This window comes from Bubalus bubalis, chromosome 11 (assembly GCF_019923935.1).
Source record: "Bubalus bubalis isolate 160015118507 breed Murrah chromosome 11, NDDB_SH_1, whole genome shotgun sequence".
In the NCBI taxonomy this organism is placed as follows: Eukaryota; Metazoa; Chordata; class Mammalia; order Artiodactyla; family Bovidae; genus Bubalus; species Bubalus bubalis.
The window spans coordinates 19,320,716-19,341,470 of NC_059167.1; the positions used below are offsets into that span (position 1 = coordinate 19,320,716).

General features: G+C 47.1%; 1 protein-coding gene across 15 annotated transcripts in view; it reads right to left on the bottom strand.

Annotated features, from left to right (window-relative positions):
• RGS6 (regulator of G protein signaling 6) overlaps positions 1 to 20,755 on the bottom strand; it is a 639,493-nt gene that overhangs the window by 109,687 nt on the left and 509,051 nt on the right. For 14 of the 15 annotated variants that reach the window (XM_044924782.2, XM_044924778.2, XM_044924776.2 and 11 more), the window contains exons 4-6: positions 6,725 to 6,775; positions 2,924 to 3,030; positions 1,253 to 1,304 (exon numbers count right to left, since the gene is read on the bottom strand). The exons of the other annotated variant lie outside the window; for it this stretch is intronic. In XM_044924782.2, coding sequence (XP_044780717.2) covers positions 1,253 to 1,304; positions 2,924 to 3,030; positions 6,725 to 6,775 — 210 coding nt within the window. The remainder of the gene's footprint in view (positions 1 to 1,252; positions 1,305 to 2,923; positions 3,031 to 6,724; positions 6,776 to 20,755) is intronic. 15 annotated transcript variants of the gene reach the window in all.

Sequence of the window (20,755 nt, forward strand, 5' to 3'; positions counted from 1 at the left end):
GTGCTTCATCCAGCCTGGCATTTCTCATGGTGGTGGGTTAGTCACTAAGTCAGTTCCAACTCTTGTGACCCCATGGACTGTATGTAGCCTACCAGGCTCCTCTGTCCATGGGATTTTCCAGGCAAGAATAGTGGAGTAGGTTACCATTTCCTTCTCCAGGGGATCTTCCTGACCCAGGGATTGAACCCCATCTCCTGCACTACAGGCAGTTTCTTTACTGACTGAGCTACCAGGGAAGCCCTGTACTCTGCATATAAGTTAAATAAGAAGGGTGACAGTGCACAGCCTTGATGTACTCCTTTCCCAATTTTGAACCAGTCTGTTGTTCCATGTCCGGTTCTAACTGATGCTTCTTGACTTGCATACATGTTTCTCAGGAGACAGGTAAGGTGGTCCGCTATTCCCATCTATTGAAGAATTTTCCACAGTTTGTTGTGATCCACATAGTCAAAGAACCAGAACCATCAGCAAATCTTTACTGAGTGCCCACTATGGCTTAGGAATGCACTATGTACTGGATAATAGAAGTGAATGAGGTGGACCAGCCCTGCCCTCATGGAGCTGACAACTGACCGGGCATCCAATCCGAGTACAGTGTGATAGATGCGAGGATGTGGCCTCTCTAGGCCTCAGCCGTATCTGAAGTACAGGGATAGTATAACTTTAGAAGACTGACACATAGATATATTAAACAGTCTTCATGGAGAATACAGGGCAAGAGTCTAATAAATCCCTGCTTGGACAGAGGTAATTCCCTGCTTACCCAGGGCCCAGCTTCACCCACTCTTCGTTTTCTCAGGTAGGGTAACTTTTGTATACCCCTCCATGACCTGTTACTCTTCCCCTCTAACCTCCAACCATCAAAAACACCAATGAATTATTAAAAAGTCTTAACAAGTCTGTGAGAAAGGAAATGGCCAGGGGGGACGTGCCCCCTGGATCCAGCCCTGCCTGAAACCCTGTCCCAGGAAGTAGTGGTCAATGGCCACTGGCCCAGTTCTCCATGGCCCCATAGAATGAGCATGTTGGACAGACCTGAGAAAACTTTTCTTCCCCTCCCACCTTCCCTTCCAATGGCTGCATCCTTCAGTGGGCCCTGCCTTTCATCAGTATGTGGAACAGCACCTGTCAACAATACGAGAAAGGGCTAAGCAGGGCAAAGACCCTCCTCCCCATTCATCATAGTCATCCACACAGCAAAGATGTGTCTTCTGCATTCCTAGTAAGTGTGGGCCATGGCTTCAGTGCTCACCATAGTCCGTGTTTTCAGGTTCCCAGCAATTTGAAGGCCAGAAGTATGGGGCCTGCAAAAGAGCACAGGCGTCAGGACTGAGGATGCCAACTCGTGCCCTCCCCTGCCAGGGGCCCATGGGCAGCCCTCCCCTGGCCCAGGGAGGATTCCTCCCTGACAGGCTCTGTCTGCACGTCCTTTGTGTTGCCACTGCACCCTGACTCTTTCCTGTTCTTAGTATAGCTGAGGCCAGTCAACATTTTAATCTAAGTGTTGAGAAAGAAAATCTCAGGTCAGCCAAATAGATGCAAAAATGAGAAACTTAGTTTGCAGGGCAAAAACTTCATATCCTGAAACAATATAAGTCTAATGCAGGAGTCAGACAAGCACTGTTTACTGGGGCACAAGCTCCAAGTTCCTTTATCACTTTGCTATGGACTGAATGGTGCCCTCTTGAATTTCTATGATGAAGCCCTAACCTACCTGCCCCTCCCCCCAACACATACCAGTGTGACTGGATATGGAGTAAGAAAGTGATTAAGGTTGAATGAGATCACATGGGTGGGGCCCTGATCACACAGGATTAGTGTCCCTGTAAGAGGAAACACCAGAGAGCTAAAAACCTCTGTCACTATGTCTCCCTCTCTCTACCATGTTAGGACACAGTGAGAACTGATCATCTGAAAGTCAAGATGAAAGCTCTTCTCACAAGCTGAACCCCACTTGAGGCTTAATCTTAGACTTCCAGCCTCAAGAGCTATGAGAAATACATTTCTGCTGTTTAAGCCACCCTGTCTATGGTATTGATATTTTCTTATGGCGGCTGAGCAAACTCAGACATTCTTTGACCCTGTCTGAAGAACTCCATTCCAAAGCCTTTTGTTTTAGACCTTGACACAACTCCTTATGCTCTGCTCAAATTCACTGTAGGACAGGATCTGAGAAAAGGAGAGGAAAATGTTTGGGAAGTGTTACTAGGTAGTGAATAGAAATTTCACACCAAAAAAGTATATATAACATGATATAGCAGTAGGATTAAGGACTTTGCTATCCAGCTGATCTAGGTTCCAATCAAGGCTGTCCCCTGGATTGACGAAATGTTCCATTAATTCTCCAGGTACCTCAGTTTTTCCAACTGTAAAATGGGTGATATTTATCCCCCCAAAGTTTTTTCTTCAGAATAAGTGAGATATGTGTAAAGCAACCAGTGAATGGTAAGTTCTCCATGAGGGCATTTTACTATTATGTGGGGGGGCGGGGGGCGTGCAAAAAACCGCACAGACGTTTGCTTTCCCAGAGCTGGTGGGAGGTAGGAGTTGCTTCCTTAAATACCATCAGTTTTTTAGGTAGTTCTAATCTGAGATTGGAGAAGGCAATGGCACCCCACTCCAGTACTCTTGCCTGGAAAATCCCATGGATGGAGGAGCCTCCTAGGCTGCAGTCCACGGGGTTGCTAAGAGTTGGACACGGCTGAGTGACTTCACTTTCACTTTTCACTTTCATGCATTGGAGAAGGAAATGGCAACCCACTCCAGGGTTCTTGCCTGGAGAATCCCAGGGACAGCAGAGCCTGGTGGTCTGCCGTCTCTATGGGGTCGCACAGAGTCGGACAGGACTGAAGCGATTTAGCAGCAGCAGCAGCAGCAATCTGAGATCAGATGATGAGAAGAAAAGGAGAAACTGAAGGCCTACCTGGAAACGATAAAAGGTGCCATCATCCTTCATGGTAAGAACATGGTCCGAGATGGGAAAGACGTAGCCCTGGGCAGCTATAAGGCTTCCCAAGTGTATTGCTTCAACTGAAGGGACAGGGAAGAAGAAAGAGAAGTTATTGCAAAACTATCAGAATGCAGGGCTGCTTAGATGAGGTGTAAGTGGGATGGGGTAGGGTGAGCAGAAAGGCAACTGGAAGTCAACTGTCATCACCCCCAGATCACAGCATGATTGGTTGATAATTTCTGAAATGACTGCACTGGGCTGGGTGGAGATATCAATGGTTGGGAAGGTGACACGTGTCTGAGACGCCTATGGATCCCAGCTCTGAGCGTCTGATATCGTTTAACCCCCCAAGACTTCCAGAAAAAAGGCTGGCTTCCAGGTAGGATCATGAGCTCTGGTGTGGAAGTCTGTAAACAAGTGAGATGCTTCATGTAAAGTACTTAGCAGTATCTGGTGCATGGGTAAGTGCTCAGTAAGTGCTGGCAGCCCTGATTCATATTTTTAGTTTCATTCTCTCTCTTTTTTTTAATCACCATCAGCAATGAATATGCAGCCCACAGTCTTCAGACTCACATTGCATTTCCTGACATGAGAATCCCACCAGCAATGAGGAGGGTATTACTGTTCTCTTATGGATAAAGAGGAATTAGAGGAAGAGAAGGCAGTAGCATAGGGAGTCCAACCTAATACAAACATTGATATTTTTGCCACAACTTGTTGTTTTGTTACTTTAGCACCAGCCATAAGTAGATTCACATAAATAGTTAAGAATTTATATTTACTCTGAGCAGAGCTAAGGAAAAAGAAATTTAGATGCTTCTATCAGACATGATGTGTGCATGTTAAGTCGCTTCAGTCATGTCCAACTCTTTGTGACCCTATGGACTTTAGCCCATCAGGCTCCTCTGTCCATGGGATTCTCCAGGCAAGAATACTGGAGTGGGTTGCCATGCCATCCTCCAGGGGATCCCCCCTCCAGGGGATCTTCCCAACCCAGGGATTGAACCCGTATCTCTTATGTCTTCTGCATTGGCAGGTGGGTTCTTTACCACTAGCCACCTGGGAAGCCCACATGATAATCTTTCACAAATCTAAAAGTATTCTTATCAATAAAAATTAATTTTTGACTGTAGAAATTATTGACATACTCAGGGAGTCTCTAGGAATTATTAATTTCATAAGTTCTGAAGCTTTTAAAGTGACTTGTATTGGCTTTATTTGAAAACTTTTTGGGAGTTTTAGCAAATAATTAAACCTCTTCATTGTGATTCAGGCAAAGTAATTTTAAGAGCTGGCTCTAGAAGGCTGTTCAGTGACAGTGCTACAACTTTCAAGAGGTTGTATATGATCCAGTCATTTTGCATATTGAGAATCTGCTATTCTTCTTTGGAAGGAGTGCATATATTATCACTGGTAGAATTGGGATGAATGGAATTGTATTTTACTTGCTTAGTGATAACCAGTTTGGTTCTGAAATCTATATGCTTCAAGAACCATGAGTCCAGCAGAAAAGGGAAATTTCATCACCTGCTCCTTCTTCAGAGAAGGAAGAACAAAACCCAGTAAGAAGGGGACTTTCATGTCACCAATCTGGAGCTAGAAGTCTCACTACATTCTTCAAAAGGCTTGTGCTTAGAGATGCTGCAGATGGGAAGGAAGAAGGGAGGGAGGGTGGACTTTGGCCACCTGATTTCCCAGGGTCTTTGTTGGCCTCATTTCTGCTGGTGAATTGTCCTAACTACTGCTCAACTACTTCTCAGAAGTCCAGATGGGTTCCAGACCTTGATATCCTGCCAAGGGCATCAAAGTATAATAGACCATGAGAGATAAGACCTGTATCATTCAGGACCTCTCACAGAAGCTTTGCTCATCAGGACCGGAGGATTCCGCAGCATGTTCTACCACTACGTGGTTCAGGGCTCTCAGAATATGCCATTGCTGCTGCTACTACTGCCACTGAAGATAATGATAAAATACCTGTCAGAAGTATGACAAGTATTCCAGAAGGGCAAAGAAAACAGTGCTCTTGGAAGAGGAAAAAACCCACCATGAAGAAGCGTGACTTTTCATCATGCAACTAAACTTGTAGAGACTTAAACAGTCCGGTTTTCAGAAGCAGATAATCAGAAGTCCAGGCTGCATAAGGCAAACACTTAGGGTAGTCAATATGGGTTTTTCCCTTAAAAGGATTAGCATTTATAGTTTTCTCCTGTGGTTTAAGAACTTAAATAGAATTAAGAATTTCCACTCGACATGAGAGTGGTCACTAGTCATGATGGAGAGAAAGGCTAGTGTCACTTCTGTTCATGACCTGCTTTTCTGGCACTCAGATTTCTGGCAACTATGTTTAATTGAATTCTATGTAAATTATAAATTAGGCTTCCCTGGTGGCTCAAATGGTAAAGAATCTGCCTGCAATGCAGGAGACCTGGGTTTGATCCCTGGTCAGGAAGATCCCCTGGAGAAGGGAATGGCAACCCACTCCAGGATTAATGCCTGGAGAATTCCATGGACAGAGGAGCCTGGTGGGCTACAGTTCACGGGGTCATAAAGAGTTGGATACAACTGAGTGACTAACACTTCCACTTCCATAGTCAATGGTCTATTAAGGGCTTCCCTGTGGCTCAGTGGCAAAGAGTCTGCCTGTCATTGCAGGACACATGAGTTTGGCTCTTGGCCCAGGAAGATCCCATGTGACAAGGAGCAACTAAGCCTATACACAACAACTATTGAGCCTGTGCTCTAGAGCCTGGGAGCTGCATCAAGAGAAGCCACCACAGTGAGAAGCCTGCACACCACAACTAGAGAAAACAAAGCCCGCTTAGCAACAAAGACCGAGCACAGCTCTCCACCACCTCAAAACTAACTAAATAAAAATTACTAAAAAAATAGTCTATTAATAGTAACAGCATCAGATTAAAATACAGAAATGCTTGAGCTATCATGGTGACCCCAGCAAGGAATTACAGTTGAAGGTCAGACACCTAGAATGGGCACTTGAAAAAAATCTTTAAAAAGCAGAGCAATCGAAGGCCATTTAATTTGAGGCAAGTAGATCTAATCCCCAAGAACATCAGAATACATTACTGGATGTTTGTAAATATGACTTTCAGGCATCAAGAATACTTAGTTAAGATGGGGAGTGTATAATAACTTCAGAAAAGTTTACTTACCTAGAATTTTTATTTTTTTCCTGGAACCCCCCCCCCACCTCCATTTTCTAATTGTGCTGTAAAAATAAATTTTATTGCTTATTTGCTGGTAGGAGCACAGGTTTGAAAACTGCTTTATTGGCCAGGGTTTGCTGTTGTTTTTCTGGTGAGGTTTTCCTAATTGCATTGCACAATTAAAGTTGAAAAAAATCACTCCTTCACTTCTTGCAGAAGCAGAGAACAGAAGGAGTCTTAGCAAATAATTAAACCTCTTAATTGTGGATCAGGCAATCTAATTTTAAGAGCTGGCTATAGAAGGCTGTTCCGTGACAGTGCTACAACTTATCTTTAATTGCTGTGGCTAACCAGAGTCCATGTTATTGTATCGGGCTCTTTGGCATTCTAAATGGTTGTTCATTTCCTCCAAGGGTAATTTAAATTTAAAGACAGAAACTCAGTGGAGGAAATAAATTAATTTTGTTTGTAAAGGGAGTGATTCCACATCTTGGAATTCACTTGTATAAGCCCAGTTCTCAGGAGGGTAGGAGAAACTGGTTTGGAACTTGGGTATGGCTTGTTCACTAATATCATGTGGGTCAAGTCAGGGTTGAGGGTCAGGTACCTGGGTCCTCGATGGAAAGGTTCTTCATAAGCCACTGTACAATGTCCGTACCTGCAACAGTAAAGCAATTTCAATTGAAGACCTCATGGATGTTTAACTCTGTGCCAGAGGAAACATGGTTACCCGAGAGATCCCTAGGTCCAATTAGCACACACCTGGAGAGCTAGGTAATACTGATACTTTTCCATCCTAACCAACTCTTTCCACCCATTAGGATGCTTCCATAGTCACAATCCCATTCTTTTCCTCAAAAAGCCACGTCTGATGATTCAGGATGATCTTATGTCCACATTTCTAGGGAGCTTCAGGAGGGGACTTCCTGGGAATACATATTTTGATGACAGGCTAGAAGATGTTTTATCACTCCAGAACATTTCCTGAGGGAGGAGACTTCTTTTAGCTCCCTATCCCCAACTGACAAGGCCTGCCCAACAGAGATGACCACACAGGTTCCTGAAAAAACAACAACAACAACAACAAAAAAAAAACCTCTAATTTCTTCTGGCCTGGGCTTATCCTGAATGAATAAGCCCCTGTGTCTGTGGGAGAAACTTCTGTGTGTTCATCCAAACCTCTGTCTTCCATCCCCTGAACAACAACTAGATTATACTTCCAGACCTTCCTACAGTTGGGTGTGGATTGAGTTCTGACAAAAGAATGTGGGTGGAAATGCCATATGCCATTTCCAGACTCAGACCATAAAAACTCCTGTCTGTCCCTCCACATCCCACACCCTTTCATCCCCATCTGCTGGATGAAGGGAGAGAGGGCAGAGCCACAGTGTGGAAGGAGCCTGGGATCCTGAACAGACATGAAGATTGATGCCCATCTGGCGCTCTGACCTGATTGAAAAATATACTTGTGATGTTGAAACCCAGGCATTTGAGAGTTATCTGTTTTAGTATCTAGTATTACCTTAACTAATGTAAATCTTGAGAATCAGAAGGGACTTTTAAAACTTATCTACTCCAACCCTAGCCAAGCATCATCCACAATACCCTGGATAAGAGGTGTTCTAATTTCCATTAAAAAAAAAAAGCCCCCAAGTGCCTGGAAACTCACAAATTCCTTCCTGGCAAGCCTGTCCCAGTTAAATCATCTTCAATTTCTCTGAACTGAAATTGGCCCTTCTCTGAATTCTTCTCTTCGGTCTTAGTTTTGCCCTCTGATGATAGAGAGAAAGACTCAGACCTCTCACTCTATGAGACAGTCCTTCAATTATATGGACAGTACACTCAGTGTATTAGCAGTGCTATCCTAGAGTTCCCCTGCTCCAGGTGAAACATGCCTGGATTCCTCAGCTGTTTCTTCCCATGATATGATTTGGGGTTTCTCACCATTGTGGTCAATATTCTCTGAATATATTTGCTTTTGTTGGCCTCCCTTTAAATGTGGCGCCTAGGACCAGTGTTCTCAGGAAAGTGCAGTTCATGTGGGGATGAAGGTGAAAGTGCAGTCGCTCAGTCGTGTCCCACTCTTTGTGACCCCATAGACGGCAGCCCACCAGGCTCCACTGTCCATGGAATTCTCCAGGCAAGAATACTGGGGTGGGTTGCCATTTCCTTCTCCAGGGGATCTTCCCGACCCAGGGATCAAACCTGGGTCTCCCACATTGCAGGCAGATTCTTAACCTTCTGAGACACAAGGGAAGCCCTAATGTGGGGGTAGAGGAGCCCAATTTTCTGGGAGGTTCTGAACCTCTGGACAATCTACCATTGTCATTCCCATATCTCGCTTTAAACCAGTGCAGATCTTCAAAGGTCTGTACTTTATCACCTCGGGATGAAATGCTAGATGGAAAACAATCTGAAAGGGGCAGTGTTTCCAGAGACCTGAGTCTTGTCATGGGCCTGAGTTGTGCAGTGGGGGAGAGGGCCTGCCATCAGCTCTCCTCGGATTGACTCCCAGCTGAAACACCAGAGAACCAGCAGAGGGGTTGAACAAATAGTTCCCGTTTTCCAAAAGGAAAGTTGCTCAGAAATTTGGGGGTGAGAAGTGAGATCAGTACAGGCCTGAGTGCTAGACATTTTGCTGCTCTCTGGAAGGAGAAGGAATCTTGCCGAGTAGACTGTCTGGTTCTCTGTGTACCACCCTACCCTCCAGCCTCCACTGACCAGCCTCCACTGACACAGCCCTTCAAGTCCCCTGCATTTCAACCTCAAAAGCAGGACTTCTAAGCATTGCTCCACTCTTGCTCCTGGATGGCATCTATGAGCTAAACTTTGGATTGAATACACTCCTATTCATTCATGTTCTTTGAGAGAAAGGGTGAGTATGTGTGTGTGTGTGTGTCCACTTCCTCCAAATTATACAAGTTCAACGTTTGTCCTCGGAAATGAAGAACAAAGCAGAAATCAAATAAGAACTGTAATCCCAAGTTGGGGGTAGGGTGGGGGGAGACTCTAACCTGTTTTTCCCTCAAAAGAAAAATAGTCCTTTTTTTTTTTTTGTGGGTTGCCTAGAAACGGAGAGGTTTCCAGCATCAGCAACAGCTCTCCCCCGGGCAGGAGGATTATCTTTCTGCTGAGCTTGCTGAACCATTATTTATCACCTGCCAAGATTGATTACTCACCCTGGGACAATGACAGCCCTTCCTTTCCCCTGTTAATTACTGTCATCATTAATATCCATGTCACTAATTAGTATTCATTCACATTGAAACTCCTTCCTTGCTATCATATCCGCTCCCCACCCCCCACCCTACCAGGGCCTTCAGCACTATTGTCTGGGTTTCTGTCCTGCTTTGGCTTTCTGCACTAATGTCCGGCCTAATTGTCCACCAGGCTCCGGTTGGCATTCACAGAGCTCAAGAATCACATGTAAGCACAATTTTGGTAAAGAAAGGAAAGCCACAAAAGCCCCTGGCCTTCTCCCCTGGCATTGCGGGGACCACAGACCTGGGTTTCTTGTCGCTGGTGCAGCCATCATGACCGTCATCATTTCATTCGGGGAGCCGGGTGACCATCTTCAGGCCCCCATGGGGCCGAGCTGCTGCCCCTGGCTGTCGAGGCCACCACCCTCAGTCTGCAGCAGCACATACCCCACTGCCTTCCTCAACATGCATGGGCCCTGCCTGGGGGACCTGAGCACCCACAGTGATGCCCGGGGCTGTGGACAGTCTCATTCTCGTGGGCATGGGTTATTGCTTCACCAGGCTAATCCAGGAAGGGCCAGCCTCAGCCTTGTGGCAGATTCAGCCTCAGGAACAAGGAAGGGAAACCTGTCATAATATTATGTCTCTTAAGATGGCTACAATTATTACACTGTAGAATCAAGCGAAAATAGTCCAAATCATTATCAGGGGAAAGCATTTTTAGTCTTCTTTTTTCTCTTCTCTTTCTTCCTTCTTTTCCCCTTCTCCCAATCATTCTTCCCTTCTTATTCTCGTAAGAAATCGAAGCAGATTATTTTTCTATTCTATCCAAAATTGATGGTTGCCTTTTGTTACCATCTGGACTCTGGACTACTGGCCTCTGTTTCTTATCTTTGTCAAGCTGCAGTCCCAAGTGGAGCGGGTCTGGAGCACAGCCTCCTGCTGCCCCAGGCCAGGCACTTTTGCTGCCCCCCCAGGACTTCCCAGGTGGCTCACTGGTAAAGAATCCACCTGCCAATGCAGGAAAAGCAGGAGATGCAGGAGACGCAGGTTCAATCCCTGGGTCAGGAAGATCCTCTGGAGGAGGAAATGGCAACTCACTCCAGCATTCTTGCCTGGAAGATCCCATGGACAGAGGAGCCTGGTGGGTTATAGTCCATGGAGCGCAAAGAATGGGACATGACTGAGCAACCAAGCATGCACACAAGAAAGGGCAGAGGAATGAAGACAGGACTTGCAAATCTGTCTACCTCCTGAGGAGGAAGTAGAGCAGGAGGCTTGTCATGGGCCTCTGATCAGTGGCTCCCTGGCCATCTGGTTGGGCCTGAGTCTCAGAGTGGCCTTCTGTAGACTCTAATGGGGCTGGACTAAGGGTGAGCCCCTCCTCCCTGGCATTTGTTTACTTACTTACTTGGGTAGAGTGAGACTCAGTGACCTCCTCCCAAGTCATATTAAGTCTAGATCAATATAAACTGGATTTGAGTAAGCTAGTAAGACCTTCCAAGATTTCAGAGAGCTCTCTTTCTGGCGTGGGGGAGACCCTTATTATAAAAGCATTCTGTTCTGGGCTCAGCTTCAGGTGTTTTAAGCTCCCTGAAAGAACAAGGGATACATTGAATTTCTTTTGAAATAAGTCAGAACCCAAGCAGATCCTACGATGACAGGCTTCTTTCATTTACCCCAAAGTTTTGTATCAATCTGAACCCAAATTAGACTAATGCAAACTTGACAAAAGACTGGTTCCAGTCACCTGCAAATTTCAAGTTCCCTGCAACTTGGTAGCTTGTATATCATGGTTCTGGTAACTGAAGCAATTAACAACTTACTCATCAGTCCTGCCCACTGGGGAGAGACACTTCATTTGAGTAAACTATTTTTTTCTGGAGCCCAACCAAGGATAAGATGGTACTCCTTAGGCAAGGATATGACTCCATCCTCCATTGGATTTTCATGAAACTGCCAAGGTCTCAGCGACTCCTCTGAGTGAGAACACAGCTCTATGCCATCTCATCATGCATGCAGGTGCCATGTGCAGGCCACTCTCCACCCAGAAGGATGACAATCCCCAGTGCCCACTGTACCAGGCCAGCACTAGACACTTAACGCTGTTGTCATATGTCACCTTGACAATATGGAAAATATAGTAACTCACATCCATTTTAGAGATTAGACCCAGAGAGGCCCCAGGTCACATGTTTGTTAGTACTTAATGCAGCCCAGTTTGGAACTCAGAATATCTCATGTCTAATATTATTTCCACTATACTGTTCTGCTCCTCTTATCTCTGAATAACTTTTCAAGTAGTACACAGAACAACTGGAAAAGTTATCTTCTATATTCAACTGCCTTCCTGAAGCTGAGACACTAGTTTAGCCATAATAATAATTACTGCTTTAGCTATTAAGCTAATAATTTATTGAGCAATTTCTCTATTTGAAGTTTTGGAATGATTCTACTATAATACTGCATGCACACTAAGTCGCTTTAGTTGTGTCCGACTCTTTGCAACTCTTTGGACTGTAAGCCCACCACGCTCCTCTGTCCACGGGATTCTCCAGGCAAGAATACTGGAGTGGGTTGCCATGCCCTCCTCCAGCGAATCTTCTTGACCCAGGGATCAAACCTGTCTCTCTTATGTCTCCTGCATTGGCAGGCGGGTTTTTTTTTACCACCAGCACCGTAATAATTTCATGATATAAACAGATTATTATCCCATTTTGCAGATGAATTGAAGGACACTATAAGTAGAGAAGTTTTTACAGTTTTAAGCCATTCTTTTATGACTTAGTTATAAAACAATAAAATATAAAGGTTAGCTATCAGAGAAAGCTCAAGAGGAAACATTTACCTGGGCTTTGCTGGGTGGACACAGTGACTAGCTGGTAGTAAGAGAGAAGGAAATGCAGGTAGAAGGGCTAGTGTGGTAAACTAGTGGCATTTTTGAGGGGTACTGTTTGATCAATGGGTTTGATTTTTCCAAGGAAAATAGTGACACATTTAACAGATATACACTTGCTTCCCAAGCATATGAAGCAATAAAGCACATTGCTTATAAAGTCGGGCAGACTTGAGTTCCACTCATGGTACATCATTTCCAAATTGTATGACCCTGGGCAGGTGCCTTAACCACCACCCACTCCAATCTCCATACTCATGGGTTAACTGGGGGAAATTCTGCCTGCTTCCAGGATAAAACAAGAGAAACCCTCACCAAAATCCTGACCCGTGGCTTTGCTGAAATTTCTTATTAGGTCACCTACCTGCTCTGTGCCCTCATTTTTTTCTTGTATGAAAATGAGGACGATAATAAAAAGGACCTGATGTTTAGGCTCTGGGGTTAAAGGAGACGCTGTATGGACAATGCCGGCACAGTGCCTGGAATGTAATAAGTGTAACACGCGTGAGCTACGGAGGCAGTCTGTGTTTTACATTCACATTGGAGCCAAGCATCTCACCAAGTCATTGGCATGGCTCGTAACAACTTGAACTGCTTGTTATCTGCCTGCTTTTTCATTTCAGGCCTCAGAGAATCTCAAAGGTCTTCTGATACTTTTTAGGAAGGGTTTTCTTGGACAGAAGGGGAGGGCATTGCAGCAGGCAAGCTTTAAGAGGCTGGCGGGGCCTCATGGAGCCAGGGGGCGGGGGACCCGCTCCGGCAGCTTTTGTAGCCTTGCTCCTCAGAGGACATTTTCTGGGTCAGGGAGGACCTTCTCTAGGAGCACTCATCTCAGTTTGGAACTAGACATTCACGATGTGATGATTTGGTCAGTGTCTGCTTCCTCCCTGTATCTGTTTCCTGGGACCACCTAACAAAGCACCACAAACGGAGCAGCTTCAACCACAGAAATGTATCGTCTCTCAGTTCTGGAGCCGGGAAGTCCCAGACGCAGACGTGGACAGAGCTCATTCACCTGAGGGCTGGGGGAGAAGCTGTTTCAGTCTCTCCCCTCACTCCTGGAGGTTTGCTGGCGGTCTTTGGTGGGTCTGTCTTGTAGAAGCATCCCCCCCGCCTCTGCCTTCATCTTCACACGGCCCCTTCCTGTGTGTGTGTGTCCCTGTGCCCACTTTCTCCTCGTTCTAAGGACATAGTGGATGAGGGCCCACCTAAACTAGTTCACCTTAACTAATTACACATCAACAACCTTGTGTCCAAATCAGGTCACATTCTAAGGGCTTGGAGGTTAGGACCATGACATATAAATTTTGGGGGTGACACAATTCAACCCACAACAATCGTTCTGAGCGACCAGGACTCTTATATTTTTTCATCTCCGGCACCAAGCAAAAACCTGTCATGAAGCTGGCTTAATTAATGCTTATTGACCAATAGTTGCATTCAAATGGGCATCACATAATACATAGCCATTCATATTGCACATATTCATTACATTAAAAAAATTTTTTTATCAGTATTTTGTGACACATGAAAATTTCCTCACAGGCCAGCACCGCTGTGGTGCTGGGCATTTTGCGACTACCGCTTTAGAGGAAAGTTCAAGGTTTTTCATCCATTGACATTTGCTTTCAAAACCCACCTTTTTCCCTGTAAAAAGAAGTCTCAACAAACACTTTAAAAAACATTAGGTAAATAGATAAACAACCAGGATTGGCTGCCTAGCACAGGGAACTATATTCAGCATCTTGGAATAAACTAAAATTGTTCAGTCGTTAAATCCTATCCCACTCTTTGTGACCCCATGGACTGCAGCACGCCAGGCTTCCCTGTCCTTCACTATCTCCCGGGTTTGCTCAAACTCACATCCATTGAGTCTGTGATGCCATCCAACCATTTCATCCTCTGTTACCCCCTTCTCCTTCTGCCCTCAATCTTTCCAGGCATCAAGGTCTTTTCCAATGAGTCGGAAAAGGACCAAAGAAGAACACAGATACCTATTCATATACATATATGTATAGCCGAATCACTTTGCTGTATACCTGAAATTAACACAACATTGTAAATCAACTATACTTCAATAAAAAAACCCAAAACATTAGGCAGTAATCTGAACTGCCCTCTTCTCCTCATTCAACCCTGGCTGTCACTTAAAGAGGACAACCAGTAGAAGGAAAGGTGGTCTTCAATGCTCTTCTCAGGTTGAAAGACCCCCTTCTCCCTCTGTCCTTGCCCTGAGCTGGCCCCCCTGGCTCTCTGGCTGCGGAGTTCACACTGCCTGCGACCGGCTTCGAATTGGCGCTGATTCTCCCTTCTTAAGAGGAGGCTTTTGTGCCAGTCTGACTTGAACAGTTTGGAGCAATTAAATCCAGACACACAGACCGATGATTTTGAGCCGGTGATACCCAAGCATCACTGCCTTCTTCAGCCCTAAACCAGGGCAGGCGGGACCCACCTCCCTGGTGTCTTCTTTCCAGGCCAGGCACATAGGCCTGCCCACCTTCATGGGCACGTGGCAACTGCGCCCCACAGTGACCCACAGTGGGAAAGACAGCCAGCCACGGGGAACCCCCTGGTGGGCCTTCTCCTGCCTGCCCCCCCCCCCCCCCCCCCCCCGGCTCAGACCGCCTTCCCCGCTTGCTTCCCATGCTTTATGAAAAATAATAGGGGGCAGGAGACCGGGCGAGGTTATTACCAACTCATAAATCAACTGGGAAGCTCTGAGGGTTGTGGTGAGGTGTCTGAGCCGGGCTCCCCCCCCGGTTTGTTATCTCACCCGGGGCCCCCACCATTGATTCATAACCTCATAACCCTCCGCGTCCGAATCCCAAGTCTTCTATCTAATTGTCACCTGCCGAGTACATGATTTGCAAGAGGATGCGGGCGGCGGGAGAAGTGGGGGTGGAGGAGAGATTAGTTTTGTCAATCAAAAGCGTCCAGGGCAGGGAGGTGCACACCCGGGATTTAGCTCAACGATCAGCTTATTAAAGGGGAGGCTGGCTATGCTACACATATTATACATTTCGCACAGGGAGATGGAGGATCTCGGCCTCTGTGGGGGCGGGGGGGGGCGGGTAGGTAGCCCCTGCTCTCTGAGGGTGGCTGCCGCCCAGGCCCGCCTTCCGTCCCATCCGAAGGCAGAAATGAAAAACAGACAAGCGTATTTGCAGCTTTGGGGGAGAAGTGAGCTCATGCCAGGTGTCCACTAGCCACATTGGAGAGAGCGTGACAAACGTTCTGAGGACTGTGGCTCCTTTCCAGGAGGGCTGGAGGGGTCCCAAGGCTGGACGGCGTCAGGGCAGGTGCTGTCTACTGGCCACCTCATCTGTGCGCCTTTGAACCTGAAATGTGGTCCGAGGATATTGAAATTAATCTAAGAGGCTCAGGCTTTCTGGAAGGGAGTAGGAGAAGCAGTCTTTGTGACGCCCAGGTGTGCAGGCTGCAATCACTTTACCTGGAATCTGATCCGTCTGACTGCACTGTTTGGGAATAATGCTGACACGCTTCCACAGCACTGATCTAAGGCTTACATCTGCAAAGTGCTGCTGGACACCTGCCACCACCTCGGGAAGGGCAAGGTGTGCTCAGCAGGGAGTGTGAGCAGACCAGGTGTCAAGCAGAGTCTGGGACACACAGGTGCCTGGGCAAAGACTGAATCCGTGTTGCACTCATTTTAGCTCCGGGGCCCTGGAGCTCTGGCTTCCTGGGGCACTGTTGGTTTTTGTCATCAGACAGACCTGGGTTCATATCCTGACTCTGCCCCTTCTAGCTGATCACCTTGGATGAGTTATTCAACCACCTTGACACCCAGTTTACCCACTTGCAAAATGGGTCCATCACAGAATCTACCCCAGACTGTGTTATGAGTATTTAAATGGAGGTGGGCACCCCGATCCATGGGTAGTTCTGGTTCCTTTCTGCTTACAGCTGATGGCACACCTCCATCTGTCCTGAGTGGAGTCTGGCCTGGAGCTCACCTCCTGGGCAGCGAGCCTTAGGTGGAACCAAGCCTTCCTCCTGGCTCCTCCCCAGCCTGTGTTGCAGGCCTAGACTAGACAGTTCAGAGCTGGCTCTAGCTTCCATCTTTCAAGCTTCTCTGTTTCATTCAGATGAATGAGTCCATCCTTTTAAAAACTGGTCTGGAAACTTCTCCATCAGTAGAAGATCTACTCCCAGTTCAATTTGCAGTTCCTAAGGCAAAACAGAACCCCAAAGGACCCCAACATCTCTCCTCCATCCCAGCTACAGCCAAGCCCTTATCCTGGCATCTACCACCAGGGTGGGCCATGAATCCGAATCCTGTGTCTGAGTCTGGGTTCCCCCTCCCAGCAGCTCTGCAACCTTGGGGATGGGCTGTACTCTTTCTAGGCTTCAGTTTCTCTAGGATATGATAAAAGCACCGTCTGAGAAGGAGGCATGGGATAATTCCTGTAAAAGCTTCAACCTGTGTCCTTCAGCACAGAGGAAATGATCAGCATGGGCTGACTTCAGCATCATCATTATTATTATTGCTATTCCTACGGATTGGACCACTCTCGCTCCTTTACCTGCAGTGATTAATAAGATGGCTCTGTTCTTAAACAAAAAAGTGCACACGTGGGCTACAAGGGCTGGACTAGAGTGTTGGTGGGGAGTGTTCATAGGCCAGAGACAGAGTATGTAATTCCAGCCCACTCAGTTTCAGGAGACAGTTCACAGAGAAGGAGGTGCTTAGCATCAGTGAGAAACAGAAAAGATTGAGGAGGAGAGTATTGGATGTAGAGCCAAGAACAAAGCCATCCAAAGCAATCACACCAACAGTACCATGTGACAGCTAGCATTTACATGCAGGCTTGAACAGCAAGTCTCTGTGAAAGGGGACAGAGTCTTGAAGGGCAAAAGTCACAACATGCTCAGGCATCACTTATATGCGAAGCACTGAGCCAGTCACCAGGGGCTGAGAGTCACGCGTGAATCACAAAAGAACCAGGCTTAAAGAGCTGCAGGGAGATGATGTCAGAACTGCCGGGGAATGAGCTCATGCTTTCCTGGCATCAGGATGCTGGCCTTTCCCCCCGATCCCTCCCTCAACCTGGGCCTCACAGCCACTGCCAGCGGTGCCCTGATCCCTGCCTGCAGTTGACCTCAGGAAGTGATGTGCTGTTGGGTCAGCCTGCATCCCTCACGCCTCTGCTGCTGGTCACCATCCCGGATCGCTGCTCAGCTGCCTTCAGCAAGGTGCCCCAAACACAGAGGGACTCATGTGTGGGACCACCACCATTGTTTCTGCTCCCCGTCATCTTTTAGGGAAGGGTGTCGCCTTGGGCTTCTCTGGGATCTGCTGCCATCTTGCCTCCAAGGACTACTCCCCCTTGACTTTCCCTTGAAGGACAGCCTTGAGTGCTCGGGGCTGAGAACGGGGCTGTCTGGGAGCAGGGGGCGGTGGGTGTTGATGACCATGAAACAGAAGCAGTGGCAGGAGTGATAGGAGCTGGGCAGAGGCCTGTGTGTCCTGACCCTGCTGAGGGCTGGCGAGGGCCTTGGATAACAAGTCGTCAGCAAGAAATGGGAGCACCACTCCATGGGGAAGCTGGTGGCAGTCAAGCCACACTGCCACCTTCCCTGCCCCGGTCTTTCCTCCTGAAATCCCTAACTCCATTTAGGTAAGAAAAAAGTGAGATTATGAGGGGCCTGGATGCTGTGAAGACTGGGAGGCGGGCGAGGTGACATTTACATGGAGGCCTGAGAGCAGGAAGATGATGCATGTGGATGAAGAGCATGAGGTGGGAACAAGCAGAAGAAAGTGCAGGCAACTGGAGGTGTGATGGGAGACGGAGGGGCTGCACCCCCTGGAAGTCTCTGGAAGGCTGGAGCAGGGGAGCGGTCTGTGCGTTTTTAAAGGCTGCTTTGGCTGCTGCATGGAGGAGGGATTGCAGAGGGGCAGGATAAGCAGGAGACCAGCCAGCAGCCATTTTTCATGGTTTTGAGAAGAAATCTAGCGCGGGCTGGGCTCCCTGGCGGCAATGAGATGGAGAGGAGCAAAATGGGGCCTGGGTCTGTTTCAGAAGCAGGGCTCCTGGTCCCCTTTAAATGCATGGGACCTGGAGTATGGAAACAAGAGGAGTCAGGCTTGACTTCTGGTTTCTAGCTTGACTAACTGGATGCAGGTGGAGCTTAGCCTACCTGAGATGGGGAAGCAGAGTGGGGAGGAAACCTGGGTTCATTATTGGCCATGTTTTGTCTGAATCAGATGTATACAGCAGCCATCCAAGTGGTGATGTTGAGTCTGCCAGTGGACATAGGAGGCTGAGTTTTCAGGGACAGAGCAGACCTGGGATTGTATTTGGGTGTCACTGGTGGGTAGAATGTACCTCAAGGAGGGTGGCTGGGTGAGATCACTGGAGGAGAACACATAGACAGAGAAAAGAGGGCTTCGGAACCAAACCCTGGGCCTGGCAGTGGCATAGCTGGCTGGGGACTCAAGCCTGCCCTTTCTCGCTCTGGAATGCCTTCTATTACCCTGAGTGCCTGGGCTTCTCTCTTATGTGACTTATCCAGTGATGCATCGTCTTCCTCGGGAGACGGCAGGATAAATGAGCTCCAACTCCAGACCCTCTGCCGGCTCCTCCTGGAACCCGCCTTTCCAGCCACCTCCCTTTCCTGCTCACGTCCTGATTCAGGGGAAAGTCGACACTCCCCAGTGCCCCAGCCCCTGACAGCTCTGCTCAGCGCCCAAGCCAGAGAGGCAGCTAAGGGCTCCTGTGTTCTCTTCTGGTTTATAACTAAGTGTAAAAACTTGCTTTCTGGCTTTTCGGTCACTAAGTTCCCTGAAAGCATCTTGTGGGGGCTCTGGAGCTGGCCCGTGGCTGAGCTCTGCTGGGTGAACACAGCCCGGGAGTGACGTCAAGCTTCACATCCCACCCGGGGTTACAGACTCTGGGGAGGAATGCCGTCTTTGTAGTGGACAAGCCTCATTTCGTTTCCATCAGCTCCAGACCAAGAGAAGCTGGCTTTTGTTCAGAGAACATGTTAGGAATGTTTCAAACTGAGAAACCTTGTACCGTAAGTTCTTGACATACAAATGAGTTCCGTTCCAAGAGCACATTCATAAGTCTGATTTGTTCGTAAGTCCAACAAATTTGGCCTAGATAACTAGTTAGCTTAGATAAAGTTAGCCAATTGTACTGTGATAGGCTTACAATACTTTTCACACAAATAATACATAGAAAACAAACACAAAAATTAAAGAAAAAATTTTACAATTAATTTTTACAGGTGTATGGTTGCTTTACAATGTTGTCTTAGTTTCTGCTGTACAGCAAAGTGAATCAGTTATATGTATACATGTATTCCCCCCTTTTTTTCCATTTCCTTCCCATTTAGGTCACCACAGAGCAGAGTAGAGTTCCCTGAGCTCTGCAGAGTGTTCTCATCAGCTGTCCATTTTATACATAGTAGTGTATATATCAATCCCAATCTTTCAGTTCTGTACATCTGTGTCTCTATTTCTGCTCTGCAAATAAGTTCATCGGTACCATTTTTCTAGATTCCACATACAAGCCAAATTCTACGACGTCTGGTTTTCTCTTTCTGACTTATTTCACTCTATATGACAGTCTCTAGGTCCATCCATGTCTCTGCAAATGGCACGATTTCGTTCCCTTTTTTTTTTTTTTTTGGACTGAGCAATGGTCCATTGTATACATGTACCACATCTTCTTTATCCATTCCTCTGTTGATGGATACTTAGGTTGCTTCCATGTCCTGGCTATTGTAAAGAGTGCCGCAGTGAACACTGGGATGAATGTTATCTTTTTGAATTATGGTTTTCTTTGGGTATGTGCCCAGGAGTGGCTGGGTCATATGGCAGTTCTATTTTTAGTTTTTGAGTATTCTGTTTTTGAGTATAGTGTTCTCCATAGTGAACCATTTACATTTCCACCAGCAGTGTAGGAAGTTTCCCTTTTCTCCACACCCTTTCCAGCATTTATTGTTTGTACATTTTTTTAATGATGGCCATTCTGACTGGTGTGAGGTGATATCGCACTGTAGTTTTGATTTGCATTTCTCTAACAGTTCGTTAGAGAACAGGCTGAGACGAGCTACCCCATGCCCAAGGTCAGGGGTGGCGGCCAAGAGGAGCAACCCCACGTCCAAGGAGCAGCGGCTGTGCGGGTGCAGGAGGGCCAAGAGGAGCTACTCCATGTTCAAGGTCAGGAGGGGTGGCGGTGAGGAGATACCCCTCATCCAAGGTAAGGAGCAGCGGCTGTGCTTTGCTGGAGCAGCCGTGAAGAGATACCCCACGCCCAAGGTAAGAGAAACCCAAGTAAGACGGTAGGTGTTGCAAGAGGGCATCAGAGGGCAGACACACTGAAACCATAATCACAGAAAACTAGCCAATCTGATCACACGAACCACAACCTTGTCTAACTCAATGAAACTAAGCCATGCCATGTGGGGCCACCCAGGACAGGCGGGTCATGGTGGAGAGGTCTGACAGAATGTGGTCCACTGGAGAAGGGAATGGCAAACCACTTCAGTATTCTTGCCTTGAGAACCCCATGAA